We start from the raw sequence: 21,716 nt of genomic DNA on the forward strand, positions 1-21,716 counted from the left end.
GCAGGTTATGAATGCATTTAAACAGCTACCCACAAACCAATTATATCCACAAAGAAAGCAAACAGTATGGAAGAATCAATAGAGTCTGTCAGCAGAACTTGTAGCGTGTGTGTGTGTGTGTGTGTGTGTGTGTGTGTGTGTGTGTGTGTGTGTGTGTGTGTGTGTGTGTGTGTGTGTGTGTGGAAAGAGATATTTTTCCTGTGCGAGAAAATACTGTTCTTGTGTTATACTTGCCAATCTATTTCCTAATACACAAGTGTTTCCTGCACAGATGTTCTCCCACTGATGAATGTACACAGTCCCGAGCAATATATATGCTGCTCACAACCCGGGTTACAATATATATGTATGTGAGTTTGCAGCCTGAATTGAATATGATGAGAAAGAGAGAGTGGGACTCAGAAATAACAAAGAATGGAAACTTTCCGTTGTGCTGTTTTCACTGTTCAAAAGCAAACTAATATTACTAGTATAGTCTGATTTAAACTAAAATTTGACTTTACCGAATTATGTGTTTTATATATATATATATATATATATATATATATTAGGGATGGACCGATGTATCGGCCGCCGATATTTATCGGCCGATTTTTGCTCAATTTACAACCATCAGCTATAGCAGGAAAAAGGCCGATATAACAAACCGATAGTTTATTAATTACCTGCGTGAAGGCACTGAGCTGTATAATGACTGTTGCATAATCCTAGTGCTGCTGTCTGCGCTTTAATTCTAATCAAATAACAAAAGACAGAAAATGGCACACTGTCTAAGCAACTTTTGTAACTTTCATAAGTGTAGCGGACCCCATCCGAATGATGACCAAAACTTTACTGATGTTTTATTAAGTTTACTGCATGTTTTCACTCCAAAAAAAAATCACCATAAGAGCTAAACAAGAACTGCACATTAAAATCTCTCTGTCCGTTGCATTATCTTCAACATATAGTGAATTACACAAAACACTTATTACAACTAACAGTTAACAAATACATATATATCTCATGCCTTTTCGGGGGGTGCTTAATAAATTGAACTTTAAATCTGCAAAATATCTATATGAAGAACTGCGTGCTCTTCTTGTCAAAACCCATAGAGCTCCGTAAACTAGAACACCCGTCAAAATAAGAGTCCCGCCTTAGTAAAGGAGATCTCGTACATATTTAAACTTACAAAAAATATTAAAATGTATACAAAAAAAACAAATTAGAAGATGAATCATAATAAAGTCTGTTAAAATAAAGGATTAATATGTATTTAATGTATACAGTGAAGAATATGCAGTGCTATTTTACATTTATTTACTTTATTTCTGTACCTGAAAACTATTAAACCTACCTAAAAAGCACTGTTTATTTCATATATATCTTTGTTCTGTTGTAATTATGTTGGCCTGCTGAATGTTAAATGGATCCAATCGATGTTCATTAGAAATTATTTGATGATGCAACAGCAATAAACCTGCTAGTATAATTTAATGAAGGTGTTTTTGAACTTTGCTGATTTAAAACATGATCAAAATACTATCTGTTTTGATGACAAAATTTCAAAACACAGGAAGTGACAGATATTGGTATTGGTATTGGCCAATAATTGTTTGTTAAAATCGGTGTGTGTGTGTATATATATATATATATATTACACAAAAATATTAGTTTATTAATAATGTAATGTTGAAAACATTGTAGAAAACACTGAAATACACACTCATTGGCACACCACATGTTCTGTTTACAGATATACCGATTTATGTTTCTCTGTGTGTGACTAATTTAGTTTATACTTCCAGGTTGCAAATATTTCCCCTATCAGCTCATTAAGAGAGAAATGTAGATGTACCACCTCTTCAGCATCAGTGGACACACTCAGTTCGCTGTAATGAACTCATCTTTCCTGCAGGCGTTAGACACAGACACTTTGATCCTGTCTTCACGGCTAATGAATTAATGCATAACACAAGGTATTGAGCCTCAGGAGTTCAACAGGATGTGGACTTGACTTTAAACTTCCTTGCTCTGAGACAGGATGAGGGGAATGTTTTAAAGTTGATAGACATGTATTACTGCAGAAAAAAGGCTCCTAATGAGTCGCCATGTGATAAAGGCCTAGGTTTCTTTGCACCTGAGGAATTTCAAATATAGATATATCATTTTATTTTATTTTATTTTATTTTATCTATTTATGTATTCAGTATTTATTTTTTTATTATTTTTATTTATTTATTTATTTATTTATTTGGGTCTTTTCTTGCCTTGTCAGAGAAACCGCTACTGGCAGAATAGAACAATTTTGTCATCGTTGAATGCAAATGTATTGTTGACAGAAATATATGTTCCTTTCACCGCCTGAGGATGTTTATGTGCAGACAGAGTGCACGTGTTGTGTTTCTGCATGACTGTTTTTTTTCTTAGATAGACATTATAGCATTGTACAGTGTCTGCACTGCAGCACTACTTCCTGTTGCCTGTACAGAATGTGTGAAGTCTGTGTGATATGACTCATGCCGTACAATCCTTCCTGTCTGACAGATAGCTGTTTATTTAGACCTCTGAGTTTATTCTACAAGTCTGCAATATATGAGTGTGTGTTTGCACCTGTGTGTACTTCCTGTTTATGTCGATTTATGTCCCTTCACCTATTGCACCAATATATAGACTAACATTCAGAAGTTTGGGGTCAGTAAGATTTTTTCCACCATCACAGGACTAATATATATATATACATAATACATACATATACCTTTTTTTCTTTTATATGTGTGTTTTGCGGTCTAGGGTACAAGTGACTTCTGTGTTGCGCCAGACAAATTTCTAATGAACCAAACAAAAGACATAATCAGCTCAGGTAAGTGTATCTCTTATTCCAAATGTATTTTTGTTTGGAGAAAAACAGACATGAACACACACACTCACACACACAAACACAGTCATGGCCGGTTCATTTAATATCATTTTATGAATGGGGATTATGGTTCTTCAGTGAACCAAATTTGCATGAAATGGCATTTTTACACTATCAAGTGCTTGAATAGTTTGAAGGGTTAATCTGAGAGACCTTTAATCCTGCTCCATAATCACTGTGACTGAATACATCTGTAAAATGGCCATTCCTGTGATTATGTAACTTTAATCCTGTTCTCAGCCATAATATGTTCCTGCACTACCAGACAGACAGAAGCTCCCTCAGGTGCTCGAGGACGGAGCATCCCAGAGGAAAAAAAATCATTCCTCAGAGGCTGCTTTTTCATAGCTCGCAAGACTTAAAGGAATAGTTCACCTCAAAATGAATATAACGTCACAGCCTGAATGGTTGAAAATGGCTTCTACACATCTGTCTAGTACAGTGGATGTCATGCATCAGAAGGTGCATTTAATCAAAATAACCAGAAGGGAAAAAAGAGGATTTTAAAGAGAGTTTTTTTTCCTTTCTTTCTTTTGGTCTGGATGTCATGCTGTTCATAATGTACTCTTTCTTTTCTCCTCTTCTTTTGTAGATATTGTGCATTATTACCTGTACTGCAGCCAGACTCTCCCCAACCCATTTCAGCAGGTACTATGGTTAATTGCACTTTTTATGTTCTTTAATTCCTCCCTCAAAGCGATCACGTGTAGGGATGTGAATCATAAGGAATGTATTGATGCTATTTTGATTCTCATTTTATTGAACAATACAGATTTCCTAACAAATCTTTTAGTACTTTAGTGAGTGAGTGAGTGAGTGAGTGAGTGAGTGAGTGAGTGAGTGAGTGAGTGAGTGAGTGAGTCAGTGAGTCAGTGAGTCAGTCAGTGAGTGAGTCAGTGAGTCAGTCAGTCAGTCAGTCAGTGACATGCATTTGTTATCTTTTGTATTAGTGTTTCTCATCATATCCATTTCAGAGTGCAACGTTACAAATCATAATTATTTTTTCATAGCATAGGAACTTAAATGAAACCTGACACCAATTTTGGAAAAAGGCATAAAAATACATAGCACACACAAGTGTTGGGTAAAATAATTTTTTAATTAAATTAAACTTTTTATCAATACCTTTTCTATATTGAATGAATTATAATTACGTTTATAATAAACATTTTTTTATGCTTTATCCACCATCTTGTATGGATTCTTTTACTCTGCCCATCTTTTCTGCAAAGGATAAATGTAATGCTGCCTTAAAATATCCCCTTGTTACATTTTGTAACAGTTTTCTCATTGGAAATGTACCTATGATGCCTAAAATGCTCTCTACAGTATTTAGGTTTTGAAACGGCCAGTAGGAATCAGTTCTCGATTCCAAACTGCAATGGACTTATCGATGTCCTCTTTTCATACTTTACCCTTTCCCTGACTCTGTGTCTTTCTCCCTCTCTTCTCCTGTCTCTGAGCATCTCAGGGGTTTTTAGGTCAGGCAGTAAAAGGCCAGTGTCCTACATCTCAGCTTGCTGCAGTTCAGCTTGACTTGCTGTAGCAGAGTAACTGTAGACATCTCTCTCAGATCAATAGAGTTGTCACAGGGAAAGGGAAGCAAAGATGTTCATAACAAGAGCTCAGTTGCATGATATTTATGTACACACAGAGAAATATCAGTCTGTAGAGCATCATCAGCACTTAATGTATGAAAATGTTCTTGTAATGAGATGAATATCTGGTCTTTTTAATCATATTCCCTTCTCTTCATGTTCTTTTCTTGGTCTCATCTTTGTTTAGTTTCCAATTGGTGTTTATTCAGTCTTGCACAGTGTCTGTCACTTTTTTTTTTTTTTTTTGGCTCTTCTGTTCATGTGTGGTCTGAAATGGAGATATGTTTTCACAGTGAATTAATTAATTATTCATCTCACATCAAAACAAGAGGATGGAAATTGTAAAAAAGAAAGTGGATTAATGTAATCAGGTTTTAGGTTTATCTGATGTTCCACCTGCTGGTGAATCTTGTGAACAAAAGCCTGGGTCATATTACATCACAAAATCATTTTTCTATGCATTATTTTCATCACAGAAAAATCTCATTATTGTAATACAAAAATTATCATCCCTAGAATATACTAATGAAATCATCATCCTCAGACACAATGCTTTATTTACTTTAATTTTTTTTTTTTTTTTTTTTTTTTGGTCATTTATATAGATTTGAGAGCTGGCAGTAGTAATACCAGCTTTGTTTATCTGTGGATGGTGCAGTTTCTCCCTCTGCTGGTAGAGAGTGGAACTGCACATCAGAACCGAGCCTGTGATGAACTGTTAATGTTGAGTTTGTTAGCCCTTAAACAAAACAGACTGATCCTGAATTAGTTTGTTTTGCAGTCACTGACTGTCTTCCAGAGATCGCTGACCACCATGCAGATCCAGATACAGGGTCTCCTGCAGTTTGCAGTGCCTCTGTTCCCCACAGCTGAGGTGAGTGTACACCTCACACTTTGTTTTACTTTGTACTTTTTACTGTATTACACAATTTTTATGCATTATAGTTAAAATGTGATACAATTATTCATTGAAATTAGATCAACATAAATGCAGTATAGCAATAAACTGAAATAATATAATGTAATATATAAATAGTGTGTGTGTATAAGTATGTATATGTATATGTATATATATATATATATATAATATATATTAGTTAGTTAGTTAGTTTTTTTCATAGCTATTGTGTGTGGTTCTTTTCAGAGGGATTTATTGAGTATTCAGCATCTACTGAATAATTCAGAGGCCGGTTTACATCAGCTCACTGCTCTTCTAGACTGCCGAGGACTTAATAAGGTAGCAAGCACTCATGCACATTCCACACCTGCTTCTGTCTAATATGATACTGCGTGATTGGTGAGATTTCCACAATTAGTAAAGTGCATCTAAATCTCTTGTGGCATGTGTGTGTTTGCAGGACTACCTGGACGCGCTGATAGGTGTGTGTTATGATGGTGTGGAGGGGTTACTGTATCTCTGTCTGTTCTCTCTCCTGGCGGCCTGTGCCTTCTCCGTCATGCTGTGCGCCATCCCGAGAGCGTGGCGACAGATCGCCAACAGGTACAGTACACACACACAGAATGCATTACGGTGCATTCACACACATTGAATATTGTGCACTTAACTCTAATCAAACATACATAAACTAGCTAATTAAGTTATTTGGAAGTCAGTTGAAAGTTACAGGCAGAGCTTTTAGAGCTTTGCATGAAGAAAGATCTCCAGAAGCAAGAATAAATTGATCAAAAGTGACATTTATAATGTTACAAAAGATTTTTATTTCAAATAAATGCTGCTCTTATTCACTTTCTATTCATCAAAGAATCCTGAAAAAAATATAAAATATATTATATTTTATATACAAATATATTAAGCAGCAGCACAACCGTTATCAACATTGATTCTTGAGCAGAAAATCAGTATATTAGAATGATTTCTAAAGTATCATGTGACACTGATGACTGGAGTAATGATGCTGAAAATTCAGCTTTGCATCACAAAAAAAAAAAGTAATGTTAAAATAGAAAAGTTTTTTTTAAAATTGTAATTATATAACTATATTTTATAAAATATTACTGTATTTTTTTTATCAAATAAATGCAGCCTTGGTGAGCATAAGAGACTTCTTTGAAAAACATTTAACTCTTTCCCTGCCAGCGTTTAAAAAAAAAAAAAAAAAAAAAATGTTCCCATCCACCACCAGCATTTTTTATAATTTTCACAAAAATGTAATGGCCCCCAGAATATTTTGTTGTACAAATATTTGAACATGCAATATATCAAAAGAAAGAACATAGCCTCTGCTTTTAAACAATACAAACAAACAAAAACCTGCATTGTTCTAACTTCATGCATTCTCAACACTTGAATGTGGGTAAGTTTCATTAAAAAAAAATAGGTACATTTTGAACAAAAAGCTGAGAAAATCACTTTTTCTTATCATGCTTTTATTGCTTGTTTCTGCTCCTTTTTTGCATATTTTGATCGGGAGATTCTGTACTCTTTCAGAAGATTCGTAATAGCACCCCCTACTCTATAACAGTAAAAATACGAAAAGTCAGAAAATTTCGTCAATGGCGGGGAAACGTTTTGTAAATTATGTAAAATTCTGTCAATGGCGGAGAAAGAGTTAAAATTCTTCCCGGCCCCAAATGTTTTGAATGGTAGTGTATACTATAGCATACAATGCTTCTCTTTCTCTCTCCACAGAGATAGAGATTACGATGACATCGATGACGGGGACCCATTTAACCCTCAGAGCCGGCGAATAACGTCCCACCATCCGCACCAGGGCAACATGCACAGCTTCTGCAGCTACAGTAGCAGCATGGGCAGCCAGACCAGCCTGCACCCTCCGACACAGGCCGTGTCCAACGCACCCCTGTCAGAATATATGTAGGAGTCACCTTTTAAACATGATTTATTCTTTTTCATATTCTCTGATTTCCTCTTTTTCAGATGGATGCGTCTGAATATTGTGTGACAGCTTAATTCAATAACTTTTGGATGTAATAAAAGGGAGCTGTTGATTGATTTTCTTTTCTTAAAAGAATATTAGATGAAGCTCACTGTATTACTTCTAAAATACTTATTTCCTTTCTCAGTCTGTCTTGAACACTCCCCATCACTTTCTCCTTTTATTCATCATTGTCTTGTTTTGTCAGGAACCAGTCTGCGCTGTTTGGTGGAAACCCACGCTATGAGAACGTGCCTCTGATCGGGAGGGGATCTCCTCCTCCTTCGGTGCGTTGGGCTCCAGCGGCCCAGTCCTTCTCATGACCACACATACACTCATGTTTACACAGTGACAATAATTTACACCAAAGATTTAACCTTTTTTCAAAACAAGGACACAATATTTTAAAGTCAACATGAAACCAAAATTGACCATCTGTACACTACTGCTCAAAAGTTTTGGGTGGGTACGATTTTTAAGAAATGAATACTTTTATTCAGTAGGTAGACATTAATCAAATGCGACAGTAAAGACATTTGTTTTAAATAAAAAACAAATATTTCAAATAAATGCTGTTCTTTTGTTTGCTACTTATCAAAGAATGTCAAACAAAAAGGTATCACTGTTTCCACAAAAATATTAAGCAGCCCACAAACATATTAAGTGAGAGTAAATCGGCTAAAGTTAGGTTTCATGTTGACTTTAAACTCTTACCATTATTATTTCTAATCTTAATCTATTTGTTCTTTAGTGGCTTTGTACTGTCTTCTGCTAATAGCTTCTTTTACGTTTTTTCTTTGTTTGTTTGTATGTTTCTCTGTTTGTATGTTTCTGTTCTTATTTTTTCCTTATTTTAACCAAAAAAAACAAAAAAAAAAACATTCTTTTTGGAGCTTTACTCTCAGCCATATATAAACCGCGTAAGTTGCTGTATGATTGCAGTATTATTGTCTCAGTCCCTTTGTTATCTGAACTTCCCCCCAATTTTTCTGTTATTTCATCCCTTGTTTTCATAATAAATTTTGTTTGGGTGGTTTTTCCCTTTTTCACTCCTGGCATGGATCCTCATAGACACACCTACACATGTTGTATGTTAGACACAGATGAGTTATGTAGAGCACGCCCCCTATTGGTAGGAGATCAGGATGTATTTGCAAGAGCATTTTAGTTAATTCTATGTTTAAATGTAGTGTTGTCTGGTCACTAGCATGCCTTAAAAACCCTTTTGTCAGCTAATAACTTTATACAGATTTAGAGTGACATGAGGGTGAGTAAATGATGACAAAATTAGTCTTTTAGATATTAACTAGATAAAAAAAAAAAAAAACCTGCCTTGGCATAATCAGTAATCTATGGAAGCTTGCTTCTTCCAGGGAATATGAAATAAAAAAGGGTAATTGCAAATTTTTATATCAGACTTTTTTTTCTCGCAATTGCGAGTTTCTCAGTATTGTGACGTAAAGGCTCTCTTTATACCTGATATTAAGATGAGTTTGGTCGATCGGATCACAAGTGGACAACGCTAAATACAGGTGTAAACGAGGTCTAAATGTTTTGAGCTTTCCACTTTCGACCATTTCCAGAGGTAGTCTAAAACGCATTTGACCAGATTACTTTCATAGTGTAAACACTATGTGGTCGAAACCAGCACAAAAGATCGCCTACTCTCCACATACTGACCTAATGCGTAAACATTATGGGAAGCGTGCTAGCCAGGTGGGATTTAAACTTTGTCGACTAAAGACCCAAGTTTAGTTTGAAAACGAAAAACATACCAAGCACAATGTTCTCTCACCATTCTTGATTTTTACAGATATTAGAGCAGAAATGAAAGCTTTTTGTTTTTTCGTCGTCTCCGGTCGTGTTCATATGTAAATTGCGTAAGCGTATTTCGTCCATTAGATCGAAAGATCTGAAAAAAAACATACATTTACCCTTCCACAGACCCTCCCCTCGAATAAATCAGGACAGAAGAGACGGATTAAAACACCAGGTGTAAACGGGAATGTGTCTCCCTCGTCTACTTGTGATCCGATCGACCAAAACACATCTTAATGCCAAGTAGAAACAGGGCCATAATCTCCCAATTATGAGTTATAAAGTCAAACTGCAGGGTATAAACTCGCAATTGTGAGAGAAAAAGTCAGAATGGCAAAGTTATATCACACAATTCTGACTTTTTTCTCAGAATTGAGAGATAGGCTTTAAAGACAATTGTGAGTTCTAAAGTCGAATTGCTGGATATATAAACTCGCAATTGTGAGGGGAAAAAAAGTCAGATTGCAATTTTGACTTTTTTTCTCAATTGAGAGATATAAGCTCGCAATTGCAAGTTATAAAGTCCAAATTGGCACTTGAAATTCGGACTTTAAAAATTGCAATTATATATTTCAAAAGTCAGAATTGTGAGATATAAAAAATCTGATGTATTTCTTGCAATTGCGAGCTTTTTATTTTGCAATTCTGACTTTATAATACGTAATTGCAAGTTTATATCTAGCAATTGCAAGGAAAAGAAGTCAGAATTGTGAGAAGTCACAATTACCTTTTTTATGTTTTCATTCTGTGGCGGAAACGAGCAACCATACTAAACTTGTAGTCCACAACGAACACAAAAAGTGTAGTTCATTTTCATTTCACTCTTAAAAAATGGTCATTGTTTGCTTTAATATTAGCCATCTAGATAGTGTCAGTTTGTGACTCCTGTGTTGATGTTCTCCGCAGTACTCTCCAACCATGAGAGCCACCTACCTCTCCATGACCGAAGACCAGATCAGACACTTTGGGGAGGATTTCCGAGCGTAGAACTGATCCGCTTTCTTCTGTCATGCACACGTTTTGTCTGGTGTGATTCTTCACACTCTGGAAATATGGACACATGGAAAACCCTCACGCCAGCATGTGTGCGCATCTTTATTTGTGTTACAGGACCACGGTCTGAGAGGAGAACATCGTTTTAAGAGCACTCTGTGTGTGTCCGTATGGGTGCTTGCATGTATGTGTGTGTTTGTTGATTATTCTGATGGTGCGATGCATCTTTTCCCTCACTACTGAGGTTCTGAAATATCCTGTCTCTAATAATGTTTTATTTGTATGTTTACGTCATATTTTACATCAAATAGACTGTTGGTCTTCCCTATTGCCTTTCAAGTGCAGAAACTGTTCAGTGTGGGTAACAAACACTATTTTGGACCCACTTTATATTGTGTCTTTAACTACTGTGTACTAACATTTACATAAATTATTTGATGTAATGCACTTATTGTGTAGTGTACATACATTTGTACTTATTTAAATACTTGCATGAAATTACTTCTGTTGTTAATTTACCTCTATAATTCTTTACTTACCCCTTAACCCACCTTTAAACCTAACCATACCACAAAACCTGTCCCTATACTTACCCGTATCCCACCTCAATAGCAGCAAAAGTGTTTTGCAATACAAAATGAACACAATAAGCACATGGTACTTAACAGTCACTGTTCTTTTAGAATTATTTACAGTGTAATTATACAATTTAGTACTGAGTAATATAATATTAATTAACTACATGTACACACATAAATATATATAAGTACATAGAAGTTAAAGGCACCTAATATAATATGGGACCAAGTTTTTTCTCTAACCAGAGTACAGTACCAAACCTTATAAAGGTTAGCCATTTGTCATATTAAAGACTGTACATATAAGTGTGGACACTGGTTGAATTATTAATATTCTGTCCATTGGACATTTAGTCCTACATAGTGTACAGCATTGCTAGTATCAACATAGTAGGTTTGCTAGGTACTTTTCCAAGCGATTGTTGCTCATGAAAAGTTGTCTTACGTTTGTTTTTTTAGCTACTGTGCAGTGTGAACTTCATGAACATGTCATCACTTTTTATGATGGCTAACTGTACAGATACTTATCTTCTTTTTATCTTCTTATTTTGAAGTGAAGTCAATTGTTTTCTAAATGTCCTTTGTGCCAAGAATGGAAGCATGTTTTGTGCCTCTAAAGCCTTTGTTTTCATTCCCTTTCATTGCTTTATTCACTGTGTGTATCTATGATTAACAGGGATGGGACATAGAGGAGGGATAAAAGCTTTTCTGTTTGTTTTATGCATGTAGAGGCGTTTTAAAGCACAACATGATCACTTTGGGTTTATAGTGACCAAACACTGTCACATTCTACCACAAATGATGTTTCTAATATCCTGAGACTTTCACCTCATTTCCAGCAAGCACAAATGACGGGTCGTTTTACCTGGAACTTAAAATTGCAGACCTTCTTTTCATACTAAGTGTAGAAAGCACACTGAGCCAATTTTCTCCCATGTTGCAAATGCATATGCTTTGAATTGACCTGTTGACCAGCTGTAAATAACCTGTATGGTAACAGATGTTGTGTGACTATTTGTATTTCTTTCTTTGCTCCATTCTTGAGTGCCATTCGCAGTATATTGTTTGATAAAACATGGACGGATGCTTGCACAGCGTGTCCTCATTTGAGATTGATGGTGGCTTCCGTCTGGTTTATTGCATAGTGATTTTAATACATTTTTTAAAACTGATTTTAATACTTGGTGCATGAATCACACTGTGTTGCAGACACTGAGGGTGGTGCTTGATTTCTGTCTAACTTAGAGGACAGAAACATGGATATATAATAAAAAATATTTTGATTTCAATTGAGACCTTTGAGTGAAAACTTTTATTTAGGTACATAACATTTATGTAGCTTATAGCCAATAGCAGGGCAGGTTTTCAAACTATATGGGGGAAAATGTTACTTGCCAAAAAAACAGACTATTTTTGGCTTTGCAACAAAATGTAAATCTCAAAATGATGAAACTACAAAAATGTATAGTGTACAAAAGTATCAAACCGTTTTTGGCCTACTAGTGTTAATACATTTGAAAAGTTAGGCTACATCACAACTTGCCTCAAAATTACGTTTATAATAATGCTCTTGTCCTGTGAGTACTACTTTATGGTTAAGATCTAACTAATACATTACATATTTGTTTCTTGTTTAATATGTCTGCCAGTGTTCTTTTACAGTTTCAGTTATTATTAACCCAGCTATTGCAAAAGTACTGATTAGCCTATCATATGATGGGTTTTGGTTTGCAGACCAAGACACAAACATGTTTCTAAATGAATAAGATTTTCAAATGAATGTTTGAAAGCAACATACATAGGCACAACCCCACTGCTATAGAAAACAAGCGTTTATGTAATTGAACTAAACTCCTTTCCTTACAGTTACTGCGCTATAGCCTCAGCAGTAATGTTTGACGCTGCTTAAAGCTAAATATATGATAATGAAATGATAAATTGAAACTTGTGTCCCGCATAATTCCTGAAAAAGGAGTTTTAATGGTGTTTTTCTCATTGAACCCTTTGAGTGTTGTTACTTGGCGCCCTCTACTGGACCTGTTGTCGAACTTCATTAGAAGAACAGAAAGCCTGAGCTAAAACAGCCAACAATGTTCATGTGAATGAAACATTATAAAAGAGCACATTTATATCTACGTGTATAATTTCTAAGTAGCATTCAGTGCTGTTAGTATTTAGTAGCATTAATATTAGCACTATTAAAGAGTAAAAGTATGTCTGCAAACGTGACGTCACGAGCCGCCGCTGCTAGGTTACGGTAAACCACTACACACCAGTGAGTGAACCACTAAAACCACCAAAACCCAGAAAGCGTCACAAAATCAGGTAAAATTAAATAAGTGTCTTATTTCGAAAGAGCTTAACTTTAAACGGGTGTCTGTCATAGATTGATACATGTCTTTATATGTAATGTTCTGGAAGTCTTTCCAAAACAACTTTTGACACAGCTTTAGACCTTATGATATCGGTGTGCTGATGTTTGGTTGGACTTCCCTAACAGTAACCCAGCTGACACGAGACGTACTCAGAACTTTGCCTAACATTCTCTGGCAATGTTCTCTCGAAGTTATGAGCAAAAGTTCTTTTAGCAACGTTAATAGAACGTTCGTTCAAAGATATCTGGTCTTTAAAAACATTAGAACAAAAATGTTATTTTTACATCATTCATGGAACGTTTTCCCGAAGCATTTTAGTTGGAGGTTCGTCTGTTTGTTTTTTTTACTACATACTATTTTTTTTTTTTTTTCAGATGGTTCAGAGAAAGTTAAAAAAGTAACGTCCCCATGATACTTGCAAAATTATAAAATAGAGAAAACAATCCCTTAAAGTTTTCTCTAACGTTCACATAACCAAGAATAAATGTTTTTAAAACATTTTTAAAATGGGACGTTTTTAACGTTCTGAGAACATTCAGAACTTAGCAAAACGTTACTACAACTTATTTTTATTAGCTGGGAAAGAAAAGCTGGAAAGTATTTTAGTGTTCCTAATATCATAAACAATGCAGATAAGATTTTATTAAGTTTTTGGTCCAATTTAGTAAACAGTCTTGTGAGCCTTTGGTAACCAGCTTAGTATTAAAATCTAAAATACTTCACTGTAGAACATTTAAGTGTTTGTTTTCAGAGTTTCAGCTTGATTTTCTCATCAGTATGTGGGTGTGACGTGCTATAATTACTCTAAAAACTATTTTAATCCAAAAATCTTAATGGATAATAATTATAGAAACATTCATGGCCGCATTAATTGGGGGAATATATGTCATATTTGTATTTTTAAAAATTAACTCATCACCAGATTGATTTTCTCATCAATGAGTGGGTGTGATGTACTGTAATTCCTCTAAAAACTATTTTAAACAAAAAATTGCATAAGCTATAATAATTACAGAAACAGTTATGACCTCGTTAATTGAGGGAATGTATGGTACAGGACCATTGCAAAATAACTTGTGAAAACAAAAAATGAACTCCATACATACGTAGTATGCAATTTTTAATCCACAACTTCATTACAAAATATATAAAAATGCACATTTGATCATTAAAATCTTTTAACATTTCTAGCTAAAATGGAGATTGTGTACGTGTACACAAAAAAGCGCAGTGAGTTTGGCCGCCAGTGTAACTTTTCAGACCGTCCGGCTGAGCTGCATGTGGACATTCTGCCTGACCATTCCCTCGCTGCAAACTTCACAGTGAGAGATCCATGTAATGTAACCATGCAATGTGCTGAGGAAATGTCAGAGCATGAGGTGAGACCAGCATTTAACACAGCAACAAATGCCAGTTCATAACCATGTTTTTTTGTAAACAACTGTACGTTCATAAAATATCATGAAATGTATATATTACAATTACATTTTTTTCATATATTAATTAGTTTCAATGATAGTCTGAATCCTTGTCCTGTTCAGGTGAACACAGTGCGCTTTGAATCAGAGTCACGAGGAATAAACCATGTGGAAGGAGGGTGGCCGAAAGATCTCAATCCAGAAGACATGGAGGCGACCATCCGCTACAGGAAGAAAGTGGAGAAGGATGAACACTATCAGAACACGATTTTGCAGATTGCTGGTGTGAGTGCCTTAAATTAACCATGAAGTATTATACTTGAGATATTTTTAATATAATATATTTAGAGATATATTTAAACCTGTATTGTGAGCTTGGATTTGGCTTCTTTATAAATGTGTTACTTTTGCCCATTGCAGCTCATGGAACACTGTAGCAAGCAGAACAATGCTACTGACATCTACCAGGATTTTTTCGATTATGAGGATGAGGAAGAGGCGGAGGAATCAGAGGAAGAGCCATCAGCGAAGACAATCAATGTTTTCAGGTGAGCACACTCAACGGTAGTGATAGAGCAGCACCAGCCAGGTCACTGGCATGAGTTTTGTGAATGAATAAATCTCTTTTCAACACATTTTTAGGACATTTTGGGTAAATATTGTGCTTATTTAAACATTTATATATAAATAGAAATGTTTCTTAAGCACCAAATCATGATTTCTGAAGGATCATGTGACACTGAAGACTGGAGTAATGATGCTGAACTTTTTTTTTTTTTTTTTTTTTTTTTAGGATTTCAGTTAAATGAAAATATAAAGTTATGAAACTTAACTTTGCCCTTAGCCAAATCAATCTGCTCTGGAACAAGTAGATTAATAAGATCAAAGATTGCCCGTTTGATATACCCAAAATGAATTATACCTCATGTTTAACCATGTTTAATCTACATAAGAGCCAGCAGCAAAATTTCAAAGTACTGGCCGAGATAAAGCTGTTCTCGGCAGGGACATGAGCACTGAGCGGCCGCTGACGGCCCAGAGCTCATATCTCAGAAAACATCTAAACAAATTGTCAAATAGGCACTATGTTTTTATATAAGTTGCATATTTGAGGTCTAAATAACTACATTCTCAGCTAAAAAAAGATCTTAAAACTACGTTCCGTGACACAACAACAGTAGTATTTGTAAAATTATGGTGGGTTTGCTCGTACTCCATGAAACTCGCTGTGAGAAATGCTGCAAGCGGTGATACGAGTGATGAAATGGTTCCCGTGATGATACTGGTAGAATATCGCATGGCTGAAAAAGGCTCTCAGCCAATCAGATTCGAGAACCAGAATGAACTGTTGTATATAAAATTTAATTAGACTAAAAAGACTGAGATTATACTATTTTTCTTTTTTTCTTTCTCTTTCTTTCCTTTTAAAGAATGATTGCTATTGAGTCATAGTATTTAATCATTTGGCTATCTGTGTTTTTTTCTAGAGACCCGAATGAAGTGAAGCGCACAGCCACCAGTTTGTCCTGGCATCCCGATGGCAACCATAAACTTGCTGTTGCTTACTCTTCCCTGGAGTTTCAGAAAGCACCCAATGACATGAGCTTCGACTCCTACATATGGGACATTGGTATCATACCATAAAAAACAGCACTTTTCTGTGATATAAATGAGTCACCACAAAAATATTGAACAAAAAGTTTTTTCCCTATTCAGAAAATCACAATAAACCTGAGATGACCCTGAAACCTGTGTGTCCACTTGTTTGTCTGGAGTACAACCCAAAAGATTCACACATTCTCGTTGGGGGAAGCTACAATGGACAAATTGGTAAGTTTTATCGCCTGACTACTTTTTTGGATACACAGTTAATCATATTCTATTCCAGCTACCAAAACACTTATGTTTTGGTACACTTACCATCCAAAATTTTTCAGTGGCGTAATCTGATTGGCCTCAGTCGCTCTGGGCATTTTTAGTTCTCAGTAAATGATGGTTAATGGAAAAAAAGTACCTTTGACCTTGTCTGAATAGTGTTTGATAGATGTGGCTCTTTTGAAAAATGGCTGAGCTAATGGTCTTTGGCATTGAATGCATAGTTGAAATTACTATGCACTTTGGAAGAGCATCTGTAGATATCATTGTGTAATTGTACACGAATGTCCTAAAATTATGCATGACCACCTTGTTGTTTATCTTGTTAACAGCATATTGGGACACGCGTAAAGGCAGCCAGCCAGTAGAGATGTCCACCATCGAACACAGCCATAGGGATCCTGTCTACAAAGTCATCTGGCTGCAGTCGAAAACAGGCATGGACATCTTCTCAGCTTCTACAGATGGTCAGGTCTGTGTGCAATGACACATAAGCCCAAAAATAAAGACTTGCATTGCAGTCTTTAGAGATAAAAGATACTCATGCATCTGACACCAGGTGCTGTGGTGGGACATTCGTAAGATGAGTGAGCCCACGGAGAGACTTGTGCTGGACCCCAGTAAGAAGGGGAACCTTGATAATGCCCTTGGTGCAATCTCACTGGAGTTTGAGACCACTATGGTAAGACCAGTTCTTATTTTTGGCCCACTGCAAGACGAAACCTTGTGGAAACAGATGTTGAGAACTTAAACATTCTTTGTTTTTGATTACACAAGCCTACTAAGTTCATGGTGGGCACAGAGCAGGGTCCTGTGGTTTCCTGCAATCGCAAAGCAAAAACCCCAGCTGAGAAGATTGTATGCACTTACAGCGGACACCATGGTCCCATTTACTCCCTGCAGAGGAACCCATTTTTTCCTAAGAACTTCCTGACCGTGGCTGACTGGACCGCGCGCATCTGGTCAGAGGACATCAAGGAGTCCTCCATTATGTGGACCAAGTAACTTATGTTTTGTTGTTCAAATACAGCATTAGAAAAGCAATTCTTTATTCATTTTTTGGAAAATGTCAGTTTTATGTACACTACCATTCAAAAGTTTGTACACTACCATTCAAAAGGGGTCAGTAAGACTTTTTTTCTTCTTCTTTTTTTTTTTGAAAGAAATTAATATTTCTATTCAGCAAGAACACATTAAATTGATCAAAAGCAACAGTAAAGATTTTTACTTTTTTCCAGAATTTTGAAATATTAAACAGCACGACTGTTTGATAAAAATAAGAAATGTTTCTTGATCAGCAAATCAGCATATTAGAATGATTTCTGAAGGATCATGTGACACTGAAGACTGGAGTAATTATGCTAAAAATTCAGCTTTGCAATCAATTTTGAAATATACTGAAATAGAAAACAGTTATTTTAAATTGTAATAATATTTCACAATATTTCAGTGTTATTTTACTATCACTGAGATACTATTATAGTTTTTATTAATATTTTGAATTAGATTTTGTTTATATTTTCCATTTTTATTTTAATTTCAGTTTAGGTTTTAGTGATTTTGTTGTCTGTTTTTGTCTTTTTTTTAATAGTTTTTATAGTTTTTATTTTTTAGTTCAGTTTTCATTTTTTTTTGGAAATGTTAAATACTTACATGTAACATACTTATATATATATATATATATATAATTTAATATATATATATTGAAAAAAACAACCCTGCTATTTTACTGTATTTTGTATCAAATAAATGCAGCCTTGGTGAGCTTGGTCAGATTTCTTTCACAAAAAAAAAAAAAAAAATCTTGTTGACCCCAAACTTAGTGTAGATGTTTGGTGAGACTTGCACATGTGCCAGTATTTCTAATCTATTATTTCTACAGGTATCACACGGCCCATCTGTTAGATGGCTGTTGGAGTCCAGTCAGACCCGCAGTCTTCTTTACAGTAAAGATTGACGGCACCTTGGACGTGTGGGACATCTTATTTAAACAGAACGACCCCACTCTCAGCCTCAAAGTTGGTGCTAAATGTCTCCTCCTTGAACTGAAACCATCTCACAGTCCAACATTTCTACATAATCTGTTTTAATAAATATTCCCAATGTGTGTATGTTTTTTTCTCACAGGTTTGTGATGAAGCCCTGTACAGTGTCCGGGTGCAAGATAATGGCCGTTTCCTGGGCTGTGGCTCTCAGCTTGGAACCACCACACTGCTGGAGATTTCATCAGGACTGTGGAGACTGCAGAAGAACGAGAAAGCCCTGGTCTCAGAGGTGAGATACAAACACACATGAACATGTGAGGATGGTAAGTTTTGTTAATGATTGTCTCTTATGCTTACTAAGGCTGCATTAATTTGATCAAAAATACTGTAAAGTAATATTGTAAAATTGTCTATATATACAGTACCAATTAAAAGTTTGGACACATTACTAATTTTAATGTTTTTGAAAGACGTCTCTTATGCTCATCAAGCCTGCAGTTATTTGATCAAAAATGCAGAAAAAAACAGTAATATTGTGAATTATTATTACTATTTAAAAATAATGGTTTTCTATTTTAATATACTTTAAAATATAATTTATTTCTGTAATGCAAAGCTGAATTACTCCAGTCTTCAGTGTCACATGATCCTTCAGAAATCATTCTAATATGCTGATTTATTATCAATATTGGAAACAGTTGTGCAATATAGGTCTTTATCACTTTTTTCATCAATTTATCACACACATCCTTGTTGAATAAAAGTATTAATTGCTTTCAAAGAAAGAAAACCCCAAAGAAGACCCCAAAACTTTGAATGCTAGTGTTTATTGTTACAAAAGATTTCTATTTTAAATAAATGCTGAAATAAATAAATTCATTTTTAAACTTTTTATTCATCAAAGAATCCTGAAAAAAGTATCACAGGTTATAAAAAATATTACGCAGCACAACTGTTTCCAACATTGATAATAAGTCAGCATATTAGAATGATTTCTGAAGGATCATGTGACACTGAAGACTGGAGTAATGGCTGATGAAAAAAAAATATATATATATATATATATATATATATATATTACTGCTCCTATATACTAGAGTATATCAAAATAATAATCATAAATATCACTGATAAATACCAAATGATATATATGCACACATATATTTTCATTTGGTTTATATTTGGTATATATTTATTATAAAGTGCCATCTTAAAAGCAATTCTGGCCAATCTTACCTTTTGACAAAGTAATTTAAGAGAGACAATAAAAAGCTTAAAGCTATTAAAATCTGTAATAAAAAACTAGAATGACCGCTCTTTTTTAAAGCATTTTCAATAATTATCCTATAGGACCGAAAAGTTCTCCTAACTGAAGTATCCCCCATTTATTAATGGATGTAAAAATATTTTTGTATGTACTGTACATCCATCTGTCATAGACTGAACTTGTGAGGTGTACTTTCCCTTGCTTTTTGCAGATGTTTGAACGCGAGACCAAGCGGGAGAAAATTCTGGAAGCTCGGCACAGAGAGATGCGTCTGAAGGAACGCAGCCGCTCCGAGCAGAGCCGAGAGGACGAGGCAAAAGAGGCATACGGGGAGGAGAGCACAGAGGAGCTGGTAGCCCGTGCAGAGAAGGACTTCTTTGACATGTTAAAGGCTGAGATGGAGAAAGAGAGGAATGAGGAGAAAGAAAGAGATAAGGTTGAGGATGTTCTGCTTCCAACATGTTTATGCTAATGTTTTGAGCGTCAGATCTGACGTCTAAAACATTTAATCAAGGTTTTTAACCACACATCTGTGTGTTGTTGATGGGTGTTGTCATAAGTGTGTGTTTCAGAATGGCCTGTCAAATGAAATTGCCCCCCTTTGTGGAGCTTTAACAAATTGTATCCCATGTTTGGACTGTTGCTCCAATAAGATAAGGGTCCTGAGTTCTATATATAACCCTGAAAGCTGGGGTGAAGACACTCTATTGTGAAAGACAAAGAAAGAAAAATCAATAAAGTCTACTCTGTCTGTAACCAGAATGCTTTATGCTCCTCTGTGATTGGTGAGGAGGCATTTGAGCTTGCGCGACCATCAGAAGTGTATTGCTATAGGCCCATCTACTCAAAGGCTCATGTGATTAATGGTTTTGGCCTTTTCAAGGACTTAAGCTATTTGAAAATAAAGAGGGGGTTTATAATTAGGTTTGTTTTATGTGTTGCATGTGATTTCTATAGGAAATTAATTGGACAAAAAAGAAGTTTGGCTGGTAGTATCTGATCTGTCTTTTCTAAGATTGTTTTTTTTATTCCCTGCAGGAGAAAGGCGTGTGTGAAGAGAAAGATTTCCAGGAGGAATATGAAACTAATGGTGTTGCTTCTTTTACAAGAAGAGAAATCTCTCTGTAGACTGTGAACACAGAGCTGTGGCTGGTTGCATAAACTAGCATAAACATACTCTTACAAGTTATCTAATTATTTTCTTCAAAACTGGTTATAACTTTTTCAAGCCAGTTACATAAAAACGTAGATTGGTGTAATTTCAGTCTGAAAAGTAAGAATGATTAGCCCTAACTAATTACTAGTTGGTCAGACTAGTTCATATGTCTTAACTTAGCGGTTCGGTTTATGCAACTGTGTCCACATGTCTTATAGTCACTGAAACACTGTTCACAACCCATTTTACTTTCTTTTTTGTTGTATTTCTGAGTAAAACAGAATATTCAATGAGAAAAAATATATATAATCTCATAGAATTGATTTATCATGAATTGATTGGACTGTGTAAAATGGGCGTTGTATACCAGAATGGAATCAGGTGGTCGGAGTGGAGGTTTGAAAAGTTGTTTCAGAGGTCGAGCAAGTTTGCATTTTGTGAAAATGTGCACTGATGAATTGTTCACAGTAAGACCAGGGACTCTGCTTTGAAATGATATGTATTGTGAAAAGTGCTCTACAAATAAACATGACTTGACTTGCAGGAAATGTGCATTAAGAAAGTAATTTTTGATTTTTAAAAATAATAAATATAGCTGAATATGTTGGATAATTATTTTCTTTTATTTAAATATGCACGATTATTGCAATTAGTCTAACACTTTTCAATGTTGTTCCTGATCTTTTACTCATGTTTTATATCCTCAAAACAGCACCAGATTAGGTGTCTGAAATTGAAAGAGGTATGAAACTGTTTTGTAATAAAATATATACAAATATCCATAATTTGTCTCACTATATCCTAAACCTGTCTTAAAATCTTAAAGTCCCCCTGTGGTGAAAATCAAGTTTTAA

General features: G+C 35.2%; 2 protein-coding genes across 6 annotated transcripts in view; both read left to right on the plus strand.

Annotated features, from left to right (window-relative positions):
• The window catches only part of ttyh2 (tweety family member 2), a 57,695-nt gene extending 45,616 nt beyond the window's left edge, over nucleotides 1-12,079 (plus strand). The window contains exons 7-15 of one of the 5 annotated variants that reach the window (XM_051913740.1): nucleotides 2,776-2,845; nucleotides 3,495-3,550; nucleotides 5,270-5,374; nucleotides 5,645-5,737; nucleotides 5,859-6,001; nucleotides 7,151-7,336; nucleotides 7,606-7,684; nucleotides 8,291-8,317; nucleotides 10,122-12,079. In XM_051913740.1, the coding sequence (XP_051769700.1) occupies nucleotides 2,776-2,845; nucleotides 3,495-3,550; nucleotides 5,270-5,374; nucleotides 5,645-5,737; nucleotides 5,859-6,001; nucleotides 7,151-7,336; nucleotides 7,606-7,684; nucleotides 8,291-8,317; nucleotides 10,122-10,202 (840 nt within the window). In that variant the 3' untranslated portion in view covers nucleotides 10,203-12,079. The remainder of the gene's footprint in view (nucleotides 1-2,775; nucleotides 2,846-3,494; nucleotides 3,551-5,269; nucleotides 5,375-5,644; nucleotides 5,738-5,858; nucleotides 6,002-7,150; nucleotides 7,337-7,605; nucleotides 7,685-8,290; nucleotides 8,318-10,121) is intronic. The other 4 variants (XM_051913742.1, XM_051913741.1, XM_051913743.1 and 1 more) reach the window with 4 other exon arrangements.
• Nucleotides 12,080-13,005: 926 nt separating this feature from the next.
• Nucleotides 13,006-21,410, plus strand: dnai2b (dynein, axonemal, intermediate chain 2b). Its single transcript, XM_051913739.1, has 13 exons — nucleotides 13,006-13,111; nucleotides 14,353-14,540; nucleotides 14,703-14,864; nucleotides 15,000-15,127; nucleotides 16,067-16,209; nucleotides 16,296-16,409; nucleotides 16,787-16,926; nucleotides 17,014-17,136; nucleotides 17,232-17,455; nucleotides 18,337-18,472; nucleotides 18,582-18,728; nucleotides 19,918-20,142; nucleotides 20,745-21,410. The coding sequence occupies exons 2-13, from the start codon at nucleotides 14,358-14,360 to the stop codon at nucleotides 20,832-20,834; spliced, it is 1,815 nt and encodes a 604-aa protein (XP_051769699.1). The 5' UTR covers nucleotides 13,006-13,111; nucleotides 14,353-14,357; the 3' UTR covers nucleotides 20,835-21,410.
• Nucleotides 21,411-21,716: the final 306 nt, after the last annotated feature.

The sequence above is a fragment of the Ctenopharyngodon idella genome, chromosome 12 (assembly GCF_019924925.1).
Source record: "Ctenopharyngodon idella isolate HZGC_01 chromosome 12, HZGC01, whole genome shotgun sequence".
Taxonomy (NCBI): domain Eukaryota; kingdom Metazoa; phylum Chordata; class Actinopteri; order Cypriniformes; family Xenocyprididae; genus Ctenopharyngodon; species Ctenopharyngodon idella.